This window comes from Rana temporaria, chromosome 11, assembly GCF_905171775.1.
Source record: "Rana temporaria chromosome 11, aRanTem1.1, whole genome shotgun sequence".
Taxonomy (NCBI): Eukaryota; Metazoa; Chordata; class Amphibia; order Anura; family Ranidae; genus Rana; species Rana temporaria.
The window spans coordinates 146,557,257-146,579,135 of NC_053499.1; the positions used below are offsets into that span (position 1 = coordinate 146,557,257).

General features: G+C 46.6%; 1 protein-coding gene across 1 annotated transcript in view; it reads left to right on the plus strand.

Annotated features, from left to right (window-relative positions):
- The first annotated feature begins 19,063 nt into the window (after positions 1 to 19,063).
- KLHDC4 (kelch domain containing 4) overlaps positions 19,064 to 21,879 on the plus strand; it is a 42,286-nt gene continuing 39,470 nt past the window's right edge. Inside the window, exons 1-2 of the mRNA XM_040329384.1 lie at positions 19,064 to 19,257; positions 21,017 to 21,108. Of these exons, the coding sequence (XP_040185318.1) occupies positions 19,159 to 19,257; positions 21,017 to 21,108 (191 nt within the window). The 5' untranslated portion in view covers positions 19,064 to 19,158. The remainder of the gene's footprint in view (positions 19,258 to 21,016; positions 21,109 to 21,879) is intronic.

Below are 21,879 nucleotides of genomic sequence, written 5' to 3' on the forward strand. Positions count from 1 at the left end.
GTCAGAGACTGCAGACATATACAGGAGATGGTCAGAGACTGCAGACATAATACAGGAGATGGTCAGAGACTGCAGACATATACAAGAGATGGTCAGAGACTGCAGACATAATACAGGAGATGGTCAGAGACTGCAGACATATACAGGAGATGGTCAGAGACTGCAGACATAATACAGGAGATGGTCAGAGACTGCAGACATACTACAGGAGATGGTCAGAGACTGCAGACATACTACAGGAGATGGTCAGAGACTGCAGACATATACAGGAGATGGTCAAAGACTGCAGACATAATACAGGAGATGGTCAGAGACTGCAGACATACTACAGGAGATGGTCAGAGACTGCAGACATATACAGGAGATGGTCAAAGACTGCAGACATAATACAGGAGATGGTCAGAGACTGCAGACATAATACATGAGATGGTCAGAGACTGCAGGCATACTACAGGAGAGGGTCAGAGACTGCAGGCACACTACAGATCTCCTGCACTAGTAATTTTTGTTAAGGAGACTCTGACCATCTCGGTCAGAGTCTCCTTAACAAAAATTACTAGTGCAGCATTTGATATTCCCTCAACATCATAATAGATCACACCAGCACAGGGACAATATGCAGGCTCATACTATATATATATATTCTAATTGGAATAAACTAGAACTATAGGCAAATCTTTTTTTCCCCATTTTGGATAGAGTAAGGGAGGGTTAAAATCCAAGTCAGATTTTTTTTCCGCCAACTATGTCCCAGACCTAGTGTCCCCATCAGAAGATATCTTCTTTCTTATTTTACTGGGGACAACCCAAATTTTGGGATTTATACTATAAAATACATATCAAAGCTCCATATGTGGCCCCCGGGGCTGCAGATTGGGCCCCAGGACTCTACGATCTCCAGGAAGGTTGTGATTGAGGCGTCTCTGCTCTCCATAGAAGGAAAGCATGTCTCTGGAGCAGAGGATGAATTTGTGACTAGTTGGAACTGGAAATTCAAGTAAACAAGAAGAAATTCCATCAGGATAACACGTTCCATATATCCCCCCCCCCCCCCCGCCAAACCCCCGGCATCTGTCTGGCTCATGTGCACTGCCATCATCATAATGTCACTTTTCTCCGGGATAACCGGGCTGCTGGCATTGAAAAACAAGCTAGAGGTGGCTTTGTGAACAATGTGTATGTAATTAATACATGTAATAATAGCATTCAGTGCTTCCACCTTACAGCACTGGGGTCCCGGGTTCAAAGTCCAGCCAGGACACCGTCTGCATGGAGTTTGCATGTTCTCTCTGTGCTTGTGTGAGTTTTCTCCCATGATCCATCGTCATGTTGATAGATTGATTGGCTCCTGTCTTTATCATCTCTGGTATGTGTACAGTATGTGTATGAGATAGGGACATCATTAGATTGTAAGCTTCTTGATGCAGGGACAAATTTGAAAGTACAGTATGTAAAGCACTGCGTCACTGTTGTCGCTTTATACAGAATAAATATTCATGATATGTGTAACGGTCACCACCGTTTACGATATTCATTCCATCAACCACGACAGCTTATCTGACACTCCAACCATCCAACAGACACGATCCATAAGAATTCCCTCAGAGAGACGAGACATACGCTCTGTGAGTCAAATGAATGAACACCTTTTAATGGTAACTTAGCTTTCTTATATACCGTTTTAGAAACCAAGTGAATAATGAATCAACTCCACCCACAAGGCACTTCAATACACACTCTCTTAGACAATGACATTCAGTTGAGTTGATTATTAGTCATCCCCCAGACGTCCCGTCTCCGCAAAAATAAGCTATTCACACCTGATCATCAATAGGCTTCTCACACCAACAGTGTCATTAGCATCACACAATGGAATGTCTAGGAGCAGACGCAATTAACACCTCAAAAGCATGTGTCCCCCCCATTGAATGAAAACAAACAGGTAAGAGAGCTGCCGCTCCAGGTGAGCTCACTAGGGTAATTGATGTCCACTCAGAAGCAGATGGGTGCTGGCAATGCACAGGATGTGCAAAAACAATAAGGATATGGACAGCCGCACTCCAGTAACTTGAAAAAAGACGTGCCCTTTATTGGGTACAGGAAAAAATGCACTACAGGTATCAGCACACAGTGGGATAAACAGCTGACGCGTTTCGCATTGAGTGTCAATGCTTAATCATAGCTATGAATGAAAACACTCCATTTGGAGTCAGACTTTAACAACTTGTAATATTCCAAGATATCCTGCAAAACATGAATTATCATTAATGTCCCATCTCATGTAATTTATAATTAATATTTCTCAGTCACCCTATGCCCAAAAGGGGCACAGGATGACCCTAGACCCAAGAGTCATTAGTGACGCTGGCACAGGATTACCCCCCCATCCTTTAAAAGTCTCTGGGTGTCACGGGTCATTCCGTTACAATATGGATTCCTTTTTCTTTTACCGTTATTCTCCTCCCTATTGCATGCAGACCAAGCTGTCCAGTGGGGGTCCAATGACATTTCAAAATAATTGATTGGAAAGGCTTTAGACACCTGCATAGGTGTGCACCCCAAAGCTCAAACACACAAGGTACCACTCACTCGTTGTGTTCATTCAGAAAGGTAAGGGAATGGTAAATGGCATTACCAGTTTCCCCATTCATCCTGAAACATCATCTGCAGGTGCCTGCAGCAGCAGCTGGTGGGAGAGGAGGGAAGCCAGCACTGCGGGAGGGGCTCCCAGGGCTGCAGGGGGTAATTAGGATGTGCCTGGGCACATCTGGCACACCTAGGGTTGCCAACTCATCCCTTTAAAACAGAACACATATTAATTACACAGGTTCTGAGGCTAATTTAATGCAAATAAGGCACCAAGTGAGTTTAATTACCTCCTTAATCAGCCACAGAACCTGTGTAATTAATATGTGTTCTGTTTTAAAGGGATGAGTTGGCAACCCTAGGCACACCCTGTGAGCACGCCTATGGACACCTGGGTAAGTACCCCTTCTTCTTTGGGGCCACATATTGTGCTGGTTCTTTAGAAGCACTTTAAGATTTGTTTTACCTTTGGGAATTAAAGTAGAACTAAGTGCAAAACTTTTTCCTTTAGGTTTGGGTGGAGTAAGGAAACATTAGACCCCCTGCAGGGTTTTTATCATTGCCTGTGTCCCCAGTGGAGAGGGTCACACTCTCTATTTGTCCTGGTGGCCATTATCAATGAAGGGGGCGTGTCCATGACAGCTCGGGGCTCACAGGAAGTGAGTTGGATGACACTGGGCATCACTCATCCCAGAAGAGATTCAGTGCTTGTATAGGGAGTAATGAGTATGCAGGGGGACAGCTCTGGACAGGAGGGGAATATTGCAGCCAAAGCATTATTTTTTCTATATAATTTTTATTTATTTTTTTACGCTTATTGACCCGGTGATCTTTTTTGCCCACTGGAGAAGTCGGGTTTACTGTACCCGTTCTATCCACATTCCATTATCTTCCAAACTTTCTTGCTGATCACACCCTTGTGTCTTTCCCTCCCCCCTTAAGAGGTAAATATTGTATATTACCTCATTAAATCCATTAAACAGCCATTAAACTTATTGGTAGCTCAGGAAATACACCCCGCGGTAACATTTTTGCGTCTTCTTGCCTAATACCTAAATTACACCGCTTATACTCAACTTAATCACACCAACATTATGTGGCTAGATGATGGATTAATCGGTGAGTGGAGACAGGGTGTGGTGAATGCTTGTTAAACAACGGGCATGTTTATAGAATTGTATAGATGTCTTTTTATAGACCGTTAGGCCCTATTCTGTAAAATGTCTGAGGCCCCATACACACCATAGAATCCATCCGCAGATAAATTCCAGCAAATGGGTTTCAGCGGATAGATCCTATGGTGTGTACACGCCAGCGGATCTTTTTCCGCGGATAAATCTCCCCTGGGATGGATTTCCAGCAGATGAATATTTGCTGACATGCACAACATATCCATCTGCTGAAGTCCATCCCAACGGATGGATCCGCTGGTCTGTACAGACTCACCGAATCCATCCGTCTGAAGGGATCCCCCGCATGCGTCGCAATGATTCAACGCATGCGTGGAATTCCTTATATGACAGCGTCGCGCACGTCGCCGCGTCATAATCGCGGCGACGGCGCGACACGTCATCGCCAGAGGATTTCGGCGCGGATTTCAATGCGATGGTGAGTACACTCCATCGCATTAAAATCGGCTGAAATCCTCGAGAGGATTTATCCGCGGAAACGGTCCGCTGGACCGTATCTGCGGATAAATCCTCCCGTGTGTATGGGGCCTGATATAAGAGCGGGTCTGTGCAACATCAGAGCCATCAGTCACATTCACACTCTTCAATGGTGTCATACAACTGACTACAGGACAATGTGTGACTGTGGGGGACATTAGAGTGTAAGCTCCTCTGGTGCAGATATTAATGTGACTGACTCAGTGTTCTCTGTACAGCACTACAGTATATGTCAGAGCTATATAAATATATAATAATAATAATAATAATAATTATAGTGTGACTGTGGGGGGGGGGGTTGGGCGACTGCCCTCTGACCAACGACCAGACCGGTACAATATCTTATGGGCAGTAGCGACACTCGTGCATGCAGATCCACCATCTCGATCTCCCAATGTGAAGCTTGGTACACCGACTGGCAAGCAACCAAAGCGGTGCTGGATGGATGTCCGACGTCAAACGGCAGCGCTAGGCCCCTCAGGTATGGGTTGGAAGGTGGTACTCCGCGTGGTAGGCCATGTACGGATTGGCCCGGGAGGAAGAGAGCTCCATGTGGGCTTTTGCTTCTTTTATAGCTACTCTCAGCAATCTCCTTAATGGCAGCAAAGGTCCCTGGGATATGTAGTCCAGGCACATAATCATGCAAAGCAATTATCGGACGGGAGAACTACTCATCCCACAATCCCTTTTGTTTGGCGCACAGATATGATGTCATCTGATACACTGATCACTAGAGGGACAGGCGATGCTTTGAAACACCGGTGGGTACGGTGCTTTACAGTTGTAGTCCATATTGCTACATCTTGTTTTGACATTTTTTAAGTTTATGAAATTTTGATTAATAATTAATAAAAAGGAATTTGATACAAAAAATAATAGTGTGGGGCAAAGAACAGCAAATATTTTGCAGGTTGCAGGACGATGTAAAAAAAAGGGCAGACGTAATGAGAACACTCAGGATGGGTCATATCATGCCGATCACCGGAGACAAATGTGAGTTTTTATTACAATCTGGGCAGCTGAAGCAGCAGAGTCATACCTGACCTACTTGCGCACGACGTTGAACAGGTAACCGCAGTCTGGCTGGAGACGTCTGTGTGACTCACCAGAATCTCCACCAAATAATGCCAGTTGGGCTCTATTTTTATGTATTTCTCTGAAACATTAAGCCCTGGTTCACACTGGGTACGATTTGTTACGATTTGAGATGCGATTTGACATGTCAAATCGCATCTCAAATCGGCGGCATTTGCCAGCAATTGTCGGCAATGGCACTGTCCTAATCGGTGCGACGCCGCATCTGCGGCGCTGCACCGATTTCAAAAAGTAGTTCCTGTACTACTTTTTGCGATTTCGGGCCGCAATTTACATTGAACCCTGCACAGATGTCTCTTAAATCGCGGTAAAATCGAGTTTTTACCGCGATTTTGAATTCGCAGCAGTGTGAACCTAGCCTAAAATGCAGAAACTGCTGATTTTCCACTGCTGATCACTGAGCCCTGCCTGCACACCCCCTCCCCCCTCTGTATACAGGACATCGAACAATCACACTGCTACAGAACAAACCATCCAATTACATCTGCAGATCAGAAACAGAAGATTTTGCTTCTCCCAATCTGATCAGATTCTGCTGAACCTGCAATCATAAACTGGAATAAAGTGTATCCTTAGCCCACACCTTAGTTGTGGATGGAGTGTGGAAGGGTTAGACAACCTATAAGGTTTTTAGGTTTTTATTGCTGAATGTGTGATTCACTCAGAGTTTTTTTTCTGTTGAAAAGCCTGTGGCGTGCAAAACACAACCCAAAAACTCTACCCGGTGCAGGGAAAAATGTGCACACACATAAAGAGTGACATCACAAAAAACTGCGACGGGTGCATCGTCAGTGGTCCTCCGAAAAGGACCCGTCTCTGATCCCCCGGGGCGTTAGGCTCCTGACAGGGAAAAGAGTAACTGTGGTCCATACAGCCGAAGCCTTATGGACCCATCTTGGTCCAAGCAGCCGAAGCCACAAGGACTCAACATCCTCGGAGGGACTGCCGAAACAGAACCCTCCTCGGTGAGGCTCCCCCGAAGGGAGACCCCATGAGAGCCAGTGAACCTAACCAGAAGGCCGAGTCCACCAACTCCCAAGACTTTCAGAGACCGGCCCGAGGACCAGCACCCTACTCGCCACACATAAAGTGCAAGCACCAAAAATTCACTCAGAGTTGTAACGCATCCGCTACGAATGCAAACAAAAAGGCATTTTAATTGGGCACAGTATAATGTTGGGGGAGTCAGGGCCCCCTCTGGCCCCCCCATAGTGACACCATTGTTCACTCTCTCTAAGACTGGGATGTGATTGGAAATCCAAAATCTCCAGAACATGGATGGAGGGGAAACCAGCCAATGGGGACACCTGTTCTGCAAATAAAGCCTGGGAACGCCCACTCCTCTAGACTGACATCCGCCCATCAAGACATTTTGATATTTGCATAACTCCTCCCACTGCTTGCAGGACTGAGGATTCCTGAGAGTAGAACCGGGGCAGGGTGCTGGGATGTTTTCAGGAAGCTATGTACAGCACCCTACAAGCCCTTCCCACCAGCCATAATCTATCTGCATTGAATAGAGAAGCACTAAGATCCAGTGATGACATCACTTGATATTGAATACGCCCCTAGCGGCCAACGTAATATTGCACACAATTATACGCCGTTGCATTCAAGTTACGTCGGCGGAGGAAGCCTATTTTTGGAGCGTATCTGCCTTTAAAAATCGGCGTAACGATACGCCGGCTCAGATTTGAAATTACGGCGGCGTATCTGGAGATACGCCGCCGTAATAGCTACCTGAATCCACCCCAGAGTAGACATGTAAGGATGCAGCTTGTGCATTAATTAAGCAGCGCTCCATGATAAATATTGACTTGAGATCCCCCACAATTAACCTTTCACAACTCACACTATGGTATAAGCTCAGCTGTATACAAATGTGCGCCACATGTGGGGGGCAGCAAAAGAAACAAGGTGGTGGTGGGGTATGTAGGTGAAATTCTCCCCAGATTAGAACAGCTGCTCAGAAATAAAGATATTATAATTATACAGGATTTATATAGCGCCAACAGTTTGCACAGAGCTTTACAATATAAAGGGGGGCAATACAATTACAATACAGTTCCATACAGAAGGAATAAGAGGCAGGTTTATATTACTTTTGCTTTATTGTCTCATTGAAAAACGTCCCCTGACTATTGAAGAACTGCAACTCATTGGCCTTAGACTGACACCATCTTTAATAAAACACAATTTAATGGTCGATCATGGAGGGACAACACACCCCCCGCCTTCCACCAATCAGGGAGCCCCATTAATCCAGAAAGCGTCAGAGGAAAATAATAGAAATGTCTCTGTCTGCAGTCTCTGCTCATTGACCGTTCATGTGGAATGTTCTTCTGCCTGAGTGGATGGAGCCTTCCACAGACCGAGCGCTGCACAACAGCTGCTGTACTACAACTCCCATGATGCTCAGCACATTTTTTTTTTTTAAGTGGACTAGTTAGTAACTTTAAAAGTCTCCATAAATAAATTCCTGACAAGTCACAATAAACAGCAACAGTCTAAAAAAAAATTTACAGGGCAAACTGGCGGTATTTGAGGGGGCAAACTGTCTGCATTTGAGGGGGAAAGCTGGCTGCAATTGAGGGGGTAACTGGCGACATTTGAGGGGACAAACTGGCTGCATTTAAGGGGGGCAAAGTGGCTGCATTTTAGGGGGCAAAGTGGCTGCATTTGAGGGGGCAAACTTGTGACATTTGAGGGGAAAAACTGGCTGCATTTGAGGGGGCAAACTGGCTGCAATTGAGGGGGCAATCTGGCGGCATTTGAGGGGGCAAAAAAGGCTGCATTTGAGGGGGCAAACTGGCTGCATTTGAGGGGGAAAACTATCTGCATTTGAGGGGGAAAACTGGCTGCATTTGAGGGAGCAAACTGGCGGCATTTGAGGGAGAAAACTGTCTGCATTTGAGGGGGCAAAGTGGCTGCATTTGAGGGGGCAAACTGGTGACATTTGAGGGGGCAAACTGGCTGCATGTGAGGGGGCAAACTGTCTGCATTTAAGGGAGCAAACTGGCGACATTTGAGGGGGAAAACTGGCTGCATTTGAGGGGGCAAAGTGGCTGCATTTGAGGGGGCAAACTGACTGCATTTGAGGGGGCAAACTGGCTGCATGTGAGGGGGCAAAGTGGCTGCATTTGAGGGGGCAAACTGGCTGCATTTGAGGGGGCAAACTGGCTGCATGTGAGGGGGAAAACTGGCTGCATGTGAGGGGGCAAAGTGGCTGCATTTGAGGGGGAAAACTGGCTGCATGTGAGGGGGCAAAGTGGCTGCATTTGAGGGGGCAAAGTGGCTGCATTTGAGGAGGCAAACTGGCTGCATGTGAGGGGGCAAAGTGGCTGCATTTGAGGGGGCAAACTGGCTGCATTTGAGGGGCAAACTGGCGACACTTGAGGGGAAAAACTGGCTGCATTTGAGAGGGCAAACTGGCTGCATTTGAGGGGGAAAAGTGGCTGCATTTAAGGGGGCAAACTGGCGACATTTGATAGGCACAGTGGTTGCATTTGATGGCACAGTGGCAACAATTGATGGGCACAGTGGCTGCATTTGATGGCACAGTGGCAACAATTGATGGGCACAGCAAGGCTGCAATTGATGTTTTTTTTTTTCGTTTGTTTGCACCCCCCCAAAAAATTTTGAGCACCAGCCACTACTGTGGAAATGTATATCTGATGACAGGTCCACTTTAGGTTGACCATATCCACATGCACAGTGGGTTTGATTTACTAAAACAAGTGCACAATCTCGTGTAGCTGTACATGGTAGCCAATCAGTTTCTAAATTCAGCTTGTTCCATTAAGCTTTGGCAAAAAAAAATCTGGAAGCTGATTGGTCTCTTTGCAGAGTTGCGTCCAGATTTTTCACGCTCCAGCTTTAGTAAATAATCCCCACAGTATCCAATTCAGTGTAATCAGCCGGCTTTCCTTGTATTAGAGCAGGCAGTGATATTTGTGCTGCTCCTTGTCTCAGCGGTGACGTTGGTCTGCGCGGTCTGAGCAGCGGGAGGATGTTGTGTTAATGACTCAGACTACCCCTGAGCACATTATTGACATATCAGTTGGGTGATTCTGCCTTCGCTCTACAGACAATAATAATCATATCACCATTCAACACACACACGCGTGTGAAGAGCGGTGACGACAGGCGCACTGCAGCAAGCTATAGAGGACTGACGATCAGATGAGATGACGACTAGCGGAGGGATTTCAGAAAATAAAGAATCTCAATATTGTTAATTTACCTGCCTATGCAAAATGTTAAAAAAAAAAAGAATATAAACTCGTATTTTTTGCTCATTGTTTACAGGACGCAGCTTTTTTTTTACGATATTCTTGATTGTATTTTTTTGTAACATACAACAGTAAACACTTGTTCACCAGAGCTATTTTTTTATTTTGTGTATATCTGTTAAAAATCTGCATTATTTGCTAGAAACTACTTTCAATCCCCAAACAATTATATATTTTCTGAAAGCAGAGACCCTGGAGAAATAAAATGGCGGTAGTTGCAATTTTGTATGTTTGCATGAACATGTGACATGAAACTCTTCCACAACCTCACCTTAGTAGCAGAGTTTGGCTGTTTTAAGCCTCCTACACAGCTAAATTGATGATCATTAGCACGTGCATAATTGGTTAATCATACACCTGACTTTAATCCTAAGAATTCCCCAATTTTGTACAAGTGTACAAAGTGTGCAAGTGTAAGAATTAATGCTGGTTTGAAGCCAAAAGGGTAGTCACACCAAATATTAATTTTATATTGTTTTCTCTTCTATTTGCTCGCTTTGCATTTTGTAAACCGATAAGAATTAACAATTAAAAAATATGGGCCAGATTCTCGTCCAGCGGCGTATCTCTGCGGCGGCGTAACGTATCCGATTTACGTTACGCCGCCGCAACTTAGACGGGCAAGTGCTGTATTCTCAAAGCACTTGCTCCGTAAGTTTGCGGCGGCGTAGCGTAAATCGGCCGGCGTAAGCCCGCCTAATTCAAATTTGGATCAGGGGGCGTGTTTTATGTAAATGTACTGTGACCCGACGTGATTGACGTTTTTCACAAATCTCCCAGTGTGCATTGCTCCTAATACGCCGCAAGGACGTATTGGTTTTGACGTGGACGTAAATGACGTCCAGCCCCATTCACGGACGACTTGCGCAAACGACGTAACTTTTTCAAATTTCGACGCGGGAACGACGGCCATACTTAACATTGTTACGCCGCACTTATGCCACCATATAGCAGGGGCAACTATACGCCGGGAAAAGCCTAACGTAAACGGCGTAACTTTACTGCGTCGGCCGGGCGTACGTTTGGGAATTCGCGTATCTAGCTAATTTGCATACTCAACGCGGAATTCAACGGAAGCGCCACCTATCGGCCAGCGTAAAAATGCAGTTACGATTCGACGGCGTAAGAGACTTACGCCTGTCGGATCTAACAGATATCTATGTGTAACTGATTCTAAGAATCAGGCGCATAGATACGACGGCACAACGCAGAGATACGCCGTCGTATCTCGGTTGTGAATCTGGGCCTATATTTTTTTGAAAGTATTCTTCACAACATGTCTTCACACCTACCACAGTGAGGACAGCGCTGGATCATAGGACAGGCATGTGTCCTTTTATTAAAAGTCAGTAGCTACAGTATTTGCAGCCTGAAGATCATTTGGGGTACTGGCAACAGGACTGAAGCACGAGGCGCTTTGTGCTACAGGTTTATATAAAGGATTTCCAAGGACGGAGCTGCGCTTTAAGTGTATGCGTCGTGACACTGCCTGGAGTGGGGTAGATGGTACAGCAGGGTCATGTGACCGGCACAGTCTGTTGCATTAGTGCTCTGTGATAAGAAGCAGTAATAGAGATAATGAGAACTAACATAAAACTCCATGATCCCAGGGATGGAGAGCAGACGTGAGTTGCCTTTACGGCAGAACCAACACTGCGTAATGGAAAGAGCTCTTGAACAGGAGTGCTGCAGGCAGTGTTAACCCCTTCCCAGATCCATGATCCCTCTAGTGATTATATGTTCTTTATAGAGGAATCAGGACCTCCTTCCTCCTGCTGGTGATCCCTCTAGTGATTTAAAGATCTATATAGAGGAATCAGGACCTCCTTCCTCCTGCCGGTGATCCCTCTAGTGATTTAAAGGTCTATATAGAGGAACCAGGACTTCTTTCCTCCTGCTGGTGATCCCTCTAGTGATTTAAAGGTCTATATAGAGGAACCAGGACCTCCTTCCTCCTGCTGGTGATCCCTCTAGTGATTTAAAGATCTATATAGAGGAACCAAGACCTCCTTCCTCCTGCTGGTGATCCCTCTAGTGATTTAAAGGTCTATATAGAGGAATCAGGACCTCCTTCCTCCTACTGGTGATCCCTCCAGTGATTTAAAGGTCTATATAGAGGAACCAGGGCCTCCTTCCCCCTTCCGGTGATCCCTCTAGTGATTTAAAGGTCTATATAGAGGAATCAAGACCTCCTTCCTCCTGCTGGTGATCCCTCTAGTGATTTAAAGGTCTATATAGAGGAATCAGGACCTCCTTCCTCCTACTGGTGATCCCTCTAGTGATTTAAAGGTCTATATAGAGGAATCAGGACCTCCTTCCTCCTGCCGGTGATCCCTCTAGTGATTTAAAGGTCTATATAGAGGAACCAGGACCTCCTTCCTCCTGCCGGTGATCCCTCTAGTGATTTAAAGGTCTATATAGAGGAATCAAGACCTCCTTCCTCCTGCTGGTGATCCCTCTAGTGATTTAAAGGTCTATATAGAGGAATCAGGACCTCCTTCCTCCTGCCGGTGATCCCTCTAGTGATTTAAAGGTCTATATAGAGGAACCAGGACCTCCTTCCTCCTGCTGGTGATCCCTCTAGTGATTTAAAGATCTATATAGAGGAATTAGGACAGGGGTGCCCAACCTTTTGAAGAGCGAGGGCCACTTAAAGCGGATGTGCCACTAAAAAAATATATTAAAAGCCAGCAGCTACAAATACTGCAGCTGCTGACTTTTAATATAAGGACACTTACCTGTCCTGGAGTCCAGCGCCGATCGCAGCAGATGACGAGCGATCGCTCGTCACCCTGCTGCTCCCCCCTCCATCCACGGTGAGGGAACCAGGAAGTGAAGCGCTCCGGCTTCACTGCCCGGTTCCCTACGGCGCATGCGCGAGTCGCGCTGCGCCCGCCGATTGGCTCCCGCTGTGTGCTGGGAGCCGAGTGTTCCCAGCATACAACGGGGGACGGACGGGAAGCGGAGAAAAAACCCGTCTTTTGCCCGTATCGTAGGGCCGGAAGTGGGTGCAGATACCTGTCTGTAGACAGGTATCTGCACCCCCCTCCCCCCTGAAAGGTGTCAAATGTGACACCGGAGGGGGGGAGGGTGCCGATCAGCGGGACTCCACTTTAGAGTGGAGATCCGCTTTAAGCGACTTAATAACCAGTCACAATGGGCAGATGACGGGTCCGCGTCTACTCTGCGTATGCAAAGCGGACACAGACACAGCCCACTCTACTCTATGGGCCCTCCCACCTGATCAAATGTAAGGGGACGAATCCACTTCTGTTTTTTTAGCAGATCGGATGAAAAGTAGGCAGGTGTAAACGGACACAAGTCTGTTTACATCTGCCACTCCATAGAGGTAAATGGAGGGTCAGATTGGGTCAGACAGATCATGTTAAAGGGGTCTAAGGCTACTTTTACACTGATGGTCTGCGGTCTACCCACACCGTGGATGCAGCGCAGTGCACCTGTGGCTTTCCTGCAGGTTAGCTATACTTTGCCATAGAATTCTATCATATCCTGCAGGTGTGGTGCGCTTTCTGAAAGCGCCCCAACCCGCAGGTAAAACCAGAAGTCTATGGCTCAGTGCAGGTAAGCCGCAGGCACTACACCTGCGTATCAGTTTGGAAGCAGCCCAGTACCACTGCAGAGCAGATATATCCATATATACACTGTGATTTTAGTAATAAACTTGCTGTCCCAGGCAGAGTGGATTTGGTATCACTCCACCTATGACAGGAGCCAGTGCTATACAGGAAGCATTGGCTTATGCGGCTCTGCTCAGCAGCTGCTTACTTTCTCTACCGCTGGCTTCATTCACAACACTGATGCTCTGGGATGGCGGCTAGCCACATCAGAGGGCTCCACGGGCCACATGTGGCCTCCGGGTCACTGGTTGGGCACCCCAGAATTAGGACCTCCTTTCTCCTACTGGTGATCCCTCTAGTGATTTAAAGATCTATATAGAGGAATCATGGCCTCCTTCCTCCTGCTGGTGATCCCTCTAGTAATAACTAAAGATCTATATAGAGGAATCGGGGCCTCCTTCCTCCTGCTGGTGATCCCTTTAGTATAAACTAAAGATCTACTGTATGAGCCACTTTGTGTTGGTCTATCACAAAAAATCCCAATAAAATACATTTATATTTATGGTTGTAACATGACAAAATGTGGAAAAGGGGGTATGAATACTTTTTCAAGGCACTGTATTGAGCATGCTTCAACTGCTGAAGTCCACCCTATACTCTGCTAACCTGAAATCTCAACCTAACACCCCCCAGTGCCTGAAACATGTTTTTCCTGCACTATGCAATGCATTAGAGCCTGACTACCCCACAGTGCAGACACCCCCCACTCCCAGACAAATGTTTGGTGTACAGAGGACTTTGAGAAAATAAAATAAATGTAGGTAACTCTGCTGGCAGCATTTTAAAGGAACTCTCCGTATGGCTTATCAGCTGGTAAATGAAACCAGTAGTATAAATAATGAATGGCTCCCCTAGTGGAGGGGGAGGGGACTTTGCTGGTATTAAAGTGTCTGTTCATCCTGTCTCCTCCGTCCAATGATCAGTTGGGTGCACTCTGGTAACCAAAGGGTGCTCGTTTGTGGCAAGAATGACTGAATTTAGAATTAGCATCAGATATATGTTCACTTACAGGGGCGGACTGACAACTCACGGGGCCCCCAGGCAATAGGAGATTATGGGGCCCCCGGGCAACAGGAGATTATGGGGCCCCCAGGTAATAGATTATGGGGCCACACAGTATACACACACATACAGTATATATACACAGACACACAATATACACACAGGCCCGGATTCACAAAGCACTTACGCCGACGTATCTCGAGATACGCCGCGTAAGTGCAAATATGCGCCGTCGTATCTATGCGCTGTGCCCACAAACTGAGATACGCCTGAAAATAGGCTAAATTCCGACTGATGTAACTTGGAGAGAGGGGGCGGCACCCGGGCGCCCCTAATGGACGGGCCGCCACTGGGAGGAGGGGTGACTGAGGAAATGCTTCTGCTTCCCTGCAGCAGACTGACAACGTCATCTTAGGCTAGGCAAAGTCCCTGATTTGAGCTCAGGGATTGCTTTTTAATGGTAACAGGTGGAACTTTTCTCAAAAATGATACTGCTGCTGTCTGTTGTAACATGCCAGGCGGATTTGTAAAGTAAATGACAGGTCCACTTTAACATATGCAGGCTGAAATCTGAACCTCCGCTCTTCTTCCAGAAACAAATTTTCTCCGTAAACAAATGGATATAATTTAGAGGAAAACAGATATGTATCGGAGGATTTCCTGCTGGCGGAAGGCCACGAAGCAGATTTAAAATGTTAATTGCGGTTCAGTAATATTCCGCGACCGCTAACGAAAACGATTTTGTTTTTTAAATTTGCACGCAGAATTTAGACTCAGAAAGAATCCTTTCATTGTTAACATTTTTACCCATCTTCTTCAAAGGCAAAGGAGTAAATGTATATTTTATAATTACGGCGGTGTGCGTCAGACATAATTATATATGATCGGACACGCCCGGGATTTCACGAGTCTTTTTTCTCGTCTAGGATTGCAGAAAAGCCATTCACATAAGACAATGATGCAATACTAGTGGGGAAGTTGCATTAGAAAGAATCTAACGCTCACACAAGGCGCCCGGAGGATGAATGGTGGGATAGAAGGGGGAATAGCTGGGAATAGACCGCCCTCTGCTGGGAGATTTCAGACATTGCACTCTTCGGCCATGTGACTATATTCTACGCTGAAGGATCACTAAAGACATAGAGCTAGATTCAGGTAGCTCGGCGCATTGTTTTGCCGGCGTAGCGTATCGAATATACGCTATGCCAACGGCACGCACAGAGCAGTATTCACAAAGCACTCACCCCGTACGTTGCCGCAGCATAGCGTAATATGGTCGGCGTAAGCCCGCCTAATTTAAAGTAGGCAGGTAGTGGGCATGCTACATTTAAATTAACCGTGACCCCATGTAAATGAAGGGCCGATCGAACGGCGCATGCTCAGAATCACGTTGCATATACTCCCTAAGATACGTCGGCTCAATGCTTTCGACGTGAACGTAGCCTACGCCCAGCCCCATTCCTGTACGACTTACGTAAACAACGTAAAATTTGACGGCTGTTCCGACGTCCATACCTTTGCATGGGTTGCGCCACCTATAGCAGGGATAACTTTACGACGGACATACGCCTTACGTAAACGGCGTAGATTACAGCGATGGACGCAAGTAAGTTCGTGAATAGACGTATGTAGGTCATTTACATATTGGGCGCGTAAATCAACTGAAGCGCCCCTAGCTGCCAGCGTAAATATGCATCCAAGATCTGACGGTGTAGGAGACTTACGTCGGTCGGATGAGGCCAGAATTCAGGCGTATCTAGTATAGAGAACAGGGCGCATAGATACGATGGCGCATCTGTTCACTTACGCTGCGTATCTGTAGATACGCCAGCGTAAGTGTTCTGTGAATCTAGCTCATTTTTTTTTTTAAATAACAAACATGTTATACTTACCTCCACTGTGCAGCTCGTTTTGCAGAGTGGCCCCGATCCTGGTCTCCTGGGGTCCCTCGGGGGCTGTCTCAACTCCTCCCCGCAAGAACTCAACTGGTGTTGAGTTCTTGCGGGCGCGCTCCCGTGATACAGCCGATGGCCATAGCCGCTCACTGTATCACTCGGCCCCGGCGCGCCGCGTCATTGGATGTGATGTACAGCAGCGCAAGCCAATGGCTGCGCTGCTTTTAATCAACCAATGAATGAGCCGGGAAGACGGCCGAAGGTCCTGCGCGTTCACGGCGCGGGACTTTCAAAGGGTCAGGTAAGTAAACAGGGGCTTGGGGGGGGGGGTGCTATTCCTTGGATGTTTTTTCACCTTAATGCATAGAATTATCACGCTTTTTGCAGAAATACAGGACATTATTTTTAAAGGAATGGATCTATGGAATGGATCTATGATCTATGTCCATCAATGCATTTTTGTGCGTCTGCATTTTTGGAAAGGGTTTAGAGACTTTTTTGAGGGGCAGTTCACACGCAAGCAGTCCAGTGCGTTTTTTTTTCCTGCATCAAAAATGTATGGAAAAAATAGGTCATATGGTTTCCAATCGCATAGTTTACACCAATGCGGTCAGTTCCAGGGCTTTCCAGTTGCAAGAAAAAGTAGAACATGCTGCATTTTTCTTGCACTGGACTGTACTGGAACGCGGTAAAACGCATAAAAAATGCAATGGGATGCACTGGAATGCATCGAAAAACCAAAACAGTACAGTAAAAAAAAAAGAAGGAAAATAGAAGATAACAAACATCTGGAATGCATCCGGAAACGCATCACAAACGCACCGTAACCCATCAAAAACACATTAAAAATGCACTTGTAGAAATCTATCCAGATTGATGTGTGTGCGTTTTTGTGGCATGAACCAGCTCTAAATGCAAAACAGTGCTTTTTTTGGTTCAATAGACTTCAATGGAGAAGCTGCCTGTAGTGAGTTTTTACTGTGATTTTTCTGCGGTTTGCACTTTGCGTGTTATAACCACTTAAGGCCCTTAAGCGTGCCACTGAGAGCCTGAGCAAGCCGCTCCCTCCTCCTCCTCCACAGCCCGGCGCTCCAGTGAGCAATGGAGGGGCAGAGCAGAGAGCTGGAGACTGGCATTCACCGGGTCTCTGCAGCCTGAAGGCTGAGAACTGAGAGATCAGTGGTCTTTGGTCACTCAGTTCTCAGTCTTGCAGCTGTGGCCATGTGACCCCCCCTATGTGTGACAAAAGAAGTGCTGAGAGTAGCTTCTGCATTAATTAAAGGGGTTGTAAACCTACATCCTACCTATGCATTAAGGTGAAAAAACACCTTGCAGTGTCCAGCCCGGAAGTCCAACATCTATCAGATTTTAGGCTGCATTCAAACTATAACGCGGCGTACGCGGCGTATTTTGCCGCGATTTGTAAACTTTTTTTTTTTTTTACAAAACACGTAACATTGATGTCTATGCCGAACGCCGAAAGCGTGGTGTGAATGCAGCCTAACACCTAAATCCCTCTGGTATCAAGAAGTTTTGTGCCCCCATCCCTGTGGATTCTAGCAGTTTTGTGTCCATACGCCCCTGACATCTAACAATTATTGTGCCCATACCCCCTTGGCATCTAGCATTTGTGTCCATACACCCCTGACAGTTATTGTGCCTATAGCCCCTTGGCATCTAGCTGTTTTTTCCCCTATATTTCTTTGGCAACAAGAAATGTTGTGCTCATATGCCCTTGACATCTAGCAGTTCTTGTGCCCATGTCCCTTTGGATTCTAGTAGTTATGTGCCCACATCTCCCTGGCATTTAGCAGTTCTGGTGCCCATACCGCCATGGCATCTAGAATTTGTGTCCATACACCCGTGACATTTATTGTGCCCACATTCCCTTTGGCATCTAGAATTTGTCTCTATGCACCCGTGATTTTTATTGTGCCCATGCCCCCATGGCATCTAGAATTTGTGTACATGCACCCGTGACATTTATTGTGCCCATACCCCCATGGCATCTAGAATTTGTGTACATGCACCCATGACATTTATTGTGCCCATACCCCCATGGCATCTAGAATTTGTGTACATGCACCCGTGACATTTATTGTGCCCATATCCCCATGGCATCTAGAATTTGTGTCCATACACCCGTGACATTTATTGTGCCCATATCCCCACGGCATTTAGAATGTGTGTACATGCACCCGTGACATTTATCGTGCCCATATCCCCATGGCATCTAGAATTTGTGTCCATGCACCCATGACATTTATTGTGCCCATACCCCCATGGCATCTAGAATTTGTGTCCATACACCCGATACATTTATTGTGCCCACATTCCCTTTGGCAACTTGTGGCAAGTGACGTGGCAAGTGACAATCCGCAAACATGTGACAGGTGACGTGGCAAGTGACAATCTGCATCTGGTGGCAGGTGACGTGGCAAGTGACAATCTGCAACGTGTGGCATCCTGACACCATAACGACCATGGTGCCATGATCACTGAAGCGCCAAAACACCAGCCGTTTCCCCTCATAAATTGCCCCCCCAAAAAAATATTTTCTGGTAGCGCCCCTGCCTCCCGAGACTAGACTCTGGATCCGCCCCTGTGTAGCGGACAACTGATGTCATGTGATCACTTATAAAAAAACATATTTACAATTTTCTTTAAAATCTATTCACAAACGTTTAAGTTTTTAATCTAAATTGACTATTTTTTAAGGCAAAATAATTGATACCCCCTCATTATATACGGTACACGGCTCCCCATAGCTCTGTGACCTTCTATTACACACAGTACGGCACACAGGCCTCTGACATGCCGCTCTACTCCAGCATACACGGTACACAGGGGGCGGGGTTAGATGGAGTCTCGGACTCACGTGACCCGTTTGGCCGCATGGCCGCGGCGTCATCTCCCGGGGACGCTGGTCGCATTGCACTGACGTCATCCCGGGTCCCTGTTCCCGGTGTGGAGAAGCGCAGCCATGGGGAAGAAAGGGAAGAAGGAGAAGAAGGTGAAGGGGGCCGAGAAGACGGCCGCCAAAATGGAGAAGAAAGTCTCGAAGAGGTCCAAAAAGGAGGAGGTGAGGGCGGGACCGGGGGATTAAAGGGGCCATCCACTGCAGGTTCTCATGTTATCACTCACCCTTATAAAGCCCCCTCCCTCCCCCCTGCATTTTCTCATTCATCCTCAATGGAAAAGGGAAGTGAAGGAGAAACTCCCCACAAATTACTGAAAGAAATGTGAACTTTTTATACTGAGGATTTTTTGTTTTTTTTAAGGGGATTTCTGTATTGTTTGACAGCTTCATGGGAAAAGATGGAGTTCCCCTTTAAAGCCTGATTCTAACTTGGGCCAAGCCTCCTCCAATCATCATGCCCCCCCCCCATCCCACCCCACTTCATAGTTGAATGACACCCAGCTTACTTCCTGTGAGCTTGGGTTGTCAAGGCTCCGCCCCCACTTTCAGATGTCCGCTGACACCCGCCACCATCTGTACCGGTCCGCCAAAAACAGACGGATGGTAGTCCTATTTTTCATCCGTCTGGCGGATCAGATGGAAACAGACAGGTGGTCTGTTTCCATTCGATTGGCCCATTGAGGAGAGCAGGCTGTGCCCATGTCTGCTCCGCACAGCGGAGCAGACAGGACCTGTCATCGGTAATAGCAGAGAGAACCCCCCCCCCCACACACACACACACCTGCTGAGCAAGTGGATTCTGCTTAGCGGAGGTGCCCGTGTGAAAAAGGGACCTATGGTGTCATGAGTTGCTGGATCTCCGATCGCCCTCGCCTTGCTGCACTGTCCCTCCCTTGTGAGCTGCTGCCCATCACACCAAGTACACGTGGGCCAAATGTCGGGCAACATCTGCCGGCTCAATAAAAACTGGCCGCTGTTCGGCTGGCTTCTGTCGGACGAGCGTTCTGGAAAATCAGCATCCGAAAAACTGTCTCCTGACTCTTTTAGTTGGCTCCTAGAGTCCAAGCACATTTGTCAAGCGGGAGATTTTCTCATCGCTCCAGGTGAGCCCCGTGAGCAATCAAGGGCGGTTGAACTACCGAGGTGCTGGCGATGCTTGTAGCAAAATAAGAAATAAAAACTGGACAGCCGCACTCCAAAATGACTTAAAAAAAGTTGTCTTTTATTTTCAACTGTACACACACAGTCACTGCAACCAACAAAAACAGGTCAGCCGACGCATTTCGCACTTGTAATTAGTGCTTAATCATGGATTGTCAAGCCCTGATATATATAAAAATAGTAAGTTACATAAAAATAATAACCCCTGCCTGGAGTTAGGCAAGAAGTAAGTTAAAGCGGTGGTTCCCCTAAAAATAAACTTTTAAGATTGCTTTTCCCACATTAATTACGATTAGAATCGGCTGGTTTTATTAAAAAAAAAACGTCCGTACATACCGTTACCTATATTCGTTCTCACCGCCACTTCCGGGTACGATGCTGGCGGTGGGCGTTCCTAATTGATGGACAGGCATCCGACCGACGCATACATCGCGTCAGGAGATGCTGAAAGAAGCCGAACGTCGGTGTGCATGCGCCGTATAGAGCCGCACCGACGTTCGGCTTCTTTCGGCATCTCGTGACGCGATGTATGCGTCACGAGATGCTGTATGTTTATTTTTAGGGGAACCACCGCTTTAAGCTTGGAGTGTCTGTTATACAGCAGCCCAGAAGTCAGACTGTGTTCTAGTGTAGAATATAATGGATCTGGGGGACAGGCAGGAATTATTTTTGGTGTATTTCCATGTGAGAAACTGTCGTTTTTTTTTTTTTGTTCTTTCTTATATTTTGTATAATTGAATTTCTCTTTGTATTCCCCCAGGAGGATCTGGAGGCTCTGATCGCCGAGTTCCAGTGTCTGGATGCCAAGAAGACTCAGGTGGTGGAAACGGCGTGTGCTCCACCCAGCCCAAGGCAAGACAACCTGTTGCCCCTCCTGCAGGGGTGGGATCTCTCAGACATAGAAGAACAGGGGATCATAGGACTTTTAAGCTGGCCATACGTGATACAATTTTCTTATTCAATTTACTTTAGATTTACCTTCAACTATGTAGTGGAGGCGCCTGCCTGATTGCATATCAATTGAAAGTGTTTGGGGTTTGACCTCATATTAGATGGTTTCGGAAAATCCTAAAGAAAAAATGTACAAGACAATTGTATAATGTATGGCTAGCCTTGGTCCCTCCTGGGTGTTTGCACCCGCCTGCTGCACCAGGAAAAAAGTGCTCAGATCAGTTTGAGACCAGCAACAAGGAGAAAAGTGCTCATGGGTGTGGCAAGATACAAAACTGTGTAAAGAGGTCTTAAGCACACCTTAATGCTAGCTGGCAAAGAAAACCTAACTCTGTGGTCATCAACCCTGTCCTCGGGGCCCACTGACAGGCCAGGATTGTAGGATAACTGAAATACCTCACAGGTGATATCATTTGCTGCTCAGTAATTCCAGTATTCTAGTCTGCATCTCCCCAAGGTAATACATAAAACCTGGCCTGTTTGTGGGCCCCGAGGACAGGGTTGATGACCACTGACCTAACTAATCACTAATATATGCGATCCCTATCTCTGCGATTTCCCCCAATAAATATGATCCCTAACATTGTAATCCCTGTCTCTGTGATCCCCCCCCCCCCCCAATAAATTGGATAGCTAAAGAAATGTAATGCCTTGCTCTGTGGTCCCTGTTGA